The sequence below is a fragment of a genome, unplaced genomic scaffold (assembly GCF_019419815.1).
Source record: "Pyrus x bretschneideri cultivar Hongxiangsu unplaced genomic scaffold, Pyrus_bretschneideri_v1 Contig132, whole genome shotgun sequence".
NCBI lineage: Eukaryota > Viridiplantae > Streptophyta > Magnoliopsida > Rosales > Rosaceae > Pyrus > Pyrus x bretschneideri.
The window spans coordinates 629-5906 of NW_025999427.1; the positions used below are offsets into that span (position 1 = coordinate 629).

Consider the following 5278-nt stretch of genomic DNA (forward strand, 5'->3'; position numbering starts at 1 on the left):
AGCTGATTTAACACTAAAATTTCCATCATTTGAATGCTTCCAAAAATAATACAATCACTATCTCCATCGTTGAGACCAATAGGAATTGCAGAAATCTTCCAAACATATTCCTCCGGAAGAACAACTCTCAAGGCAGAAACATTCCAACAATTACCATAGCAAAAGTCTATAACCTTTAAAGCTTTAGTAGAAACATCCAAAGGAATCAAGGCCTTATCAACGAGAATGCCATCATCAAGCCAGGCATAAAACCAAAAACTAATATTAGCACTTGAGCCAACCCTCCAAATAAGACCATTTTTCAACAATTGACCACCATAAACCACAGCCCACCAAGAGCTAGAAGCTACCCTACCAGTTGGCCATTTGAGAAAATCAGAATTCAGCCCACTTAAGTACTTACCTCTAAAAGTATTAGGAAAATATTTAGCTTTCAAAATTCGAGGTAAGACCGACTCCGGGAATAACATGACCTTCCAACCAATTTTTGCCACCATATGGGCAAGGTTGAAAAAGAGTTGTTCATTGAAGCCTACCTAGTGGAACCCTATTTGAGTTTTTTTATCCCTCCACCAAAAGTGCGCAAGCAAGCGTTCAATTTCTTTGGATGAATTCACAGGGAGCTTAAAGCAGTAGAAGTATTTACTTTACACTACACACCAGTAAAATTGTGGATTTAATAAAACCCAAAGAACCAAAAAATTTGTAAAAGAGAAAAGGAAAAACATGAAGAACATGGAGAGCTAAGACAAACATACATATATAACTGGCTAAAATATTACATTGATCACTTCGTTCACTCTCAAGGTGCATACGATCAAAACATACGTCAAAAAAATTAACACATGCACATAGCCAAAATACAACATGACATAATTAAGGAGGTTACAAAAAAGATTTGTTTATAATCTTTCATGGTCCTTTCGTAACTGTAACACGGCTTGGCAGGAACATAAACTCGAACACCGATATGTATATCGATATGGTCGATTCCTTTGGTTTTGGGAATCCTGGTAATGAAATCTTGTCATCAGGTACGTTCATTTGTGCTATTGTGATGATCGACACTCACTGGCAGCTCAAGGTTACGAGTTTTCTCATCTTTCAACGGTGCGCTTGAGGCTAGAGGGTCCTTGCTTTTGCCCCAGACCACAGTGTAGAGCCCGAACACTATGCAAATGGCTCCAATTATACTGAGACAGAGAACAAAGGAGACAACCAGCAAAATAAGTAAAACAAATGTGATGATTGCTTTGTTTTGTAGAGTTGTGCATGCTTGAACAACTATTAGCTATTAATAGTACATCTGTCCGTGCGAGATTCAGTAAATAACTTATATGCATCTACGGTGACAATTATCCACATGACCTGTCATATATAATTTTTAATACTTTTAGCAGAGAAACTCACCAGTCTTTCATTTAATTAGAGAGATAGTACAACACATGATCAATTGAGACGATACAAATAGTTTTATTCAATTTATAGAGAAATTTTAGCGTTATATACCTTCCGAGGTGGACTTGCTCAGCTAACACGATAGCCCCTAGACCAGCGGTGATGATCATGCAGAGGGGGCTGAAAGCGGTCACAAAAACGGGGCCTCGTTCCCTAATCACAACTCCTTGCACATAATATGCAATCCCAGAACAAACCACTCCCTAATATGATTCACAAGATTAATATATAACGTGTGAGATGATTTTATTATATGTTACAAAGGCTCGTTTGTGAATATGGGAATACAGTGTGGTATGTGTACTCACAGAGTAAACGGAAGCAAGAAGCCTTGAGTCCCAACCTATAACCCAAACACTCAGTTTGCGTTCCACTGCAAATGTTATTACTCCACCTTCCAACATACCCATCAAGCATATCCAAGCCGTGAGAGAGAGCTCTGCCGGGTATTTCTTCAACGTAAATGACTGATTGCAACACATAAAAGCTTGGATTAACTTAATTATCATATACATTAATATATAAGAAATCTTCAAGCACTACAAAAACGCCTTTTAAGCCCGGCAAAATAGAGAATGTGTTTGCAATGATGTCAAATTTTTTAGTTTAAATAGAATAGTATTTTTATGTTGATGCTGATAATTTGATAAGTACTTCACATGCCAAATAGAGTTTTCTTGCCAAACTTATATTGATCGACAAATACTTAGTCAGATTGTTAATTTGAACTTCAAATTCAAACAATAGTCAACCTAATCAATAATCCTAATTCCCAAAATACCAAGAGAGGATTTCTCATTATTTGGCAACAAAATATTACCTATATCTGTAAAAACAGCTAGGTGAGAAATATTAATTGTGAATAGCTAGGTACTCACTTGAAGAATGAAGAAACTTGCCCAACCACCGCAGCTGCCTATGAGCATCAAGGGGCCAGCAATCCAATGCTGTTCGCCGGAGCCGGTGGTGCTGCTGTTGTGGCTGTGTGAGTGTCCTCGTATGATATCCACAATGGGGCCTTTGTACAATGTCATGATCATTGCTCCTCCCACTGTGATTACGGTTCCAATCACCTTCGCTAGGCTATGTAGCTTCTTAACGTTCACAGTCTCTAGCCTAGTTAATCAAACGACAATAGTTAAAATTCGGACAACGGTGAGGTAAACTTTTTTATTATTTTGTATTTGTACATATCATAATTCCATAAGAAAAATAGGATTTTAATTAGATCAAATATATAGTAATATCAACCGATCGAATGAGATTATATAGATGCTGTAAACTTAGAAAGATTGTATATGATAGTGTCAATGTATCATGCAATGTTTATAAGAGCATATCATATAATTTTCGATCAAATAACATTTGGACATTCTGTTATCAAATGAATTTTCTCTAATTCTCTTGGGAGACCGACCTATTAGTCTTATCCTGATTTTCCTCAAAATTAATATGAATTTGTGGGATGGAAAATAGAGAGGAATTATTCGTGGACAGATAAGGACGAAAAATGCACCAGAAGGAAAGAGAGCAGCATCTTATGTCATTCAGAGTAAACACTGGATTAATCTCTTAATCCATTTTACCACTACGAAACATAAATTATACCCATTTTACCACTACTTTATACAGCAAACTAGCATTGGATTCCACAAGTGGAGAATCCGAATTTCTTGGTTTGCATTTTTCTATTTATGAGCAAGAAGAAGTATCACTCAATCATGAGCTATTTAATTAGTAGCAGGTTTATTATTGCTTTTATTTTGACAAATTGATATTATAATCTATTCTAAGGGCATCTAATGCAAAGACTCAAATGTTATACTTATATTCTTTATATTCTGTCATAATAAAAGGGTGGTGTTTTTTAGTATTTTGATTTTCTCCTCCAATGCAAAGACTTATATCCTTAGATCTATATATTTATATTTTGAGTTGTAAGATTTGAGTCAAAACTCAAAATTGTGCATTCGAGAGGATTGGACTCAAAGCTCAAGTCTTATTTTTCTTGGTTGAATAAAATTTATCCTTGTTGGTTGGGTTCCACCTTGGACACAAATTTCATGTTGAAACCCACATTTAATTTGGGTCTCACTTTGCCCGGAAACTCAAATATGAAGCTTAACTCATATAAGATTTGAGTCATTCTTCAATAGATTAGAGATGCTATAAACTACGAAGAATGATTCAAACTTATGTATTGATAAGAAAGAGTATACTACTTTAACCAACTTGGCTGCCCGTATTAGCAAACTTACTTTTAATTATTAATTATACTTTTTTTTTCCTCTTTAATGCAAGTGCCACGTACGAGGACTTACGTCATGTCTTACAAAACTTTTCCATAGTATTCCATATTTCTTTTTTCATATTATATATGTGAACTGATTATGATAGCATCATGTCCACCATGATTTCAGCGAAAATAAGAGGAAGAAAATAGTCTCTAGACACATGAAGTGGCACGATGTGATTGGAACAGTATATGCCAATCCCCGTAGTGCCTTCCAATGTGTTGTCTCCCAAACATACCTCAAACCTTTTTATTTGTTTAATTTGCATAAGCGCACTAAAAACATTAATGATGCATGCATAAGTTCAGGAGTGAGTATTAACTTTACCCGAAACAAAGTGCCATTATGAAGGTAATGGCCGGAAGGACATTGACAACAGCAGATGCAAATGTTGCTGAGGTGTACTTCATTCCCAGAAAGTATAAGTTTTGATCAAGAACTGGCCTGTATATATTCATATGTTAATCATATTAGTATATGATGATTGTACATGCAATAATCTGAAAATTTATTTGTTTCACCCCTTAACCTATATATACTTTCAACCATATTATATATTGCCATTCGGAAGAAAAATATAAAAAAGTTAGAGAGTGTTACTCAAGAAAACCAAGCAGAACTATTCGGAGGAATATCGGGAGAGTCATTCTTGGCCTTATTTTCCTGTAAAAGAGAGGTAAAAACAAAGTGGTCAAAACAATGTGGTCAAAATAGTAGGGCAAAAAAAGGAAATATAATATGTATACAGGCATTAACATGCAGGTACTTGCCACTAAGTTGGCATATTACATGTTCAACTAGAAATTTAAACCATTAATCGCATGTAAAATTTTGTAATAATACCGTACGATTTATATTGCCATATTACATGTTATAACAACGTACGTATCATTTTCATAACAAGTAATTTTAGTAGCAAAACGCCTATCTATATATGCATAAATGCATACATTTTTGAAATATATGAGGTAATAAATGGTAGAGAGAGATGACCTTTCCAGAAAAAAGGCGAAGGGTGCAATGACACAGAAGGCAACAACGTGACGGTAAACGGAGAGAACGAAGTGACTCATGCCATGCTTAAATGAGACCATACTAATGATGTACATGCCTGAGTATCCAAACTGAAGGGAGATCATAGCCAAGTAAGGCTTTATCTTGATGAGAAATAAACTCAACTTAGACTCTCCCATGATTAATTTTCTATGCACTAGCTAGCTAGTACTAGTACTAGTAGTAGCGTTGCTCTCTCTACTGCCTCTTACACACTCCACTAATTAATTTGCGAGAGGATGCGAAAACTAAACTGAGAAATGTCCCTCTTATAAGCCTCAAAAGCAAAAATAAAGCGACAGCAGCCCGGCCACTTTTCAAAATGATACGTACATGTCTAAACCACTCAAACACAAATACAATCTCTCTCTCTCTCTCTCTTTCTCTCTCTGTGCGTGTCTAATGTGTCGATACTCTTATCCATTAACCAAGCACACCCACATACAAGCAATCCTCAATTGGGTGGGAATCAA

The 5278-nt window shown here is 35.7% G+C and overlaps 1 protein-coding gene across 1 annotated transcript; it reads right to left on the reverse strand.

The window, feature by feature from the left end:
* Positions 1 to 744: 744 nt before the first annotated feature.
* Positions 745 to 5051, reverse strand: LOC103932966 (WAT1-related protein At1g21890). Its single transcript, XM_009342619.3, has 7 exons — positions 4746 to 5051; positions 4353 to 4415; positions 4080 to 4196; positions 2337 to 2574; positions 1767 to 1925; positions 1510 to 1661; positions 745 to 1193 (listed from the first exon to the last, which is right to left on the reverse strand). Exons 1-7 carry the CDS (start codon positions 4943 to 4945, stop codon positions 1031 to 1033), a joined length of 1092 nt encoding a protein of 363 aa, XP_009340894.1. The 5' UTR covers positions 4946 to 5051; the 3' UTR covers positions 745 to 1030.
* Between the last annotated feature and the right edge of the window lie 227 nt (positions 5052 to 5278).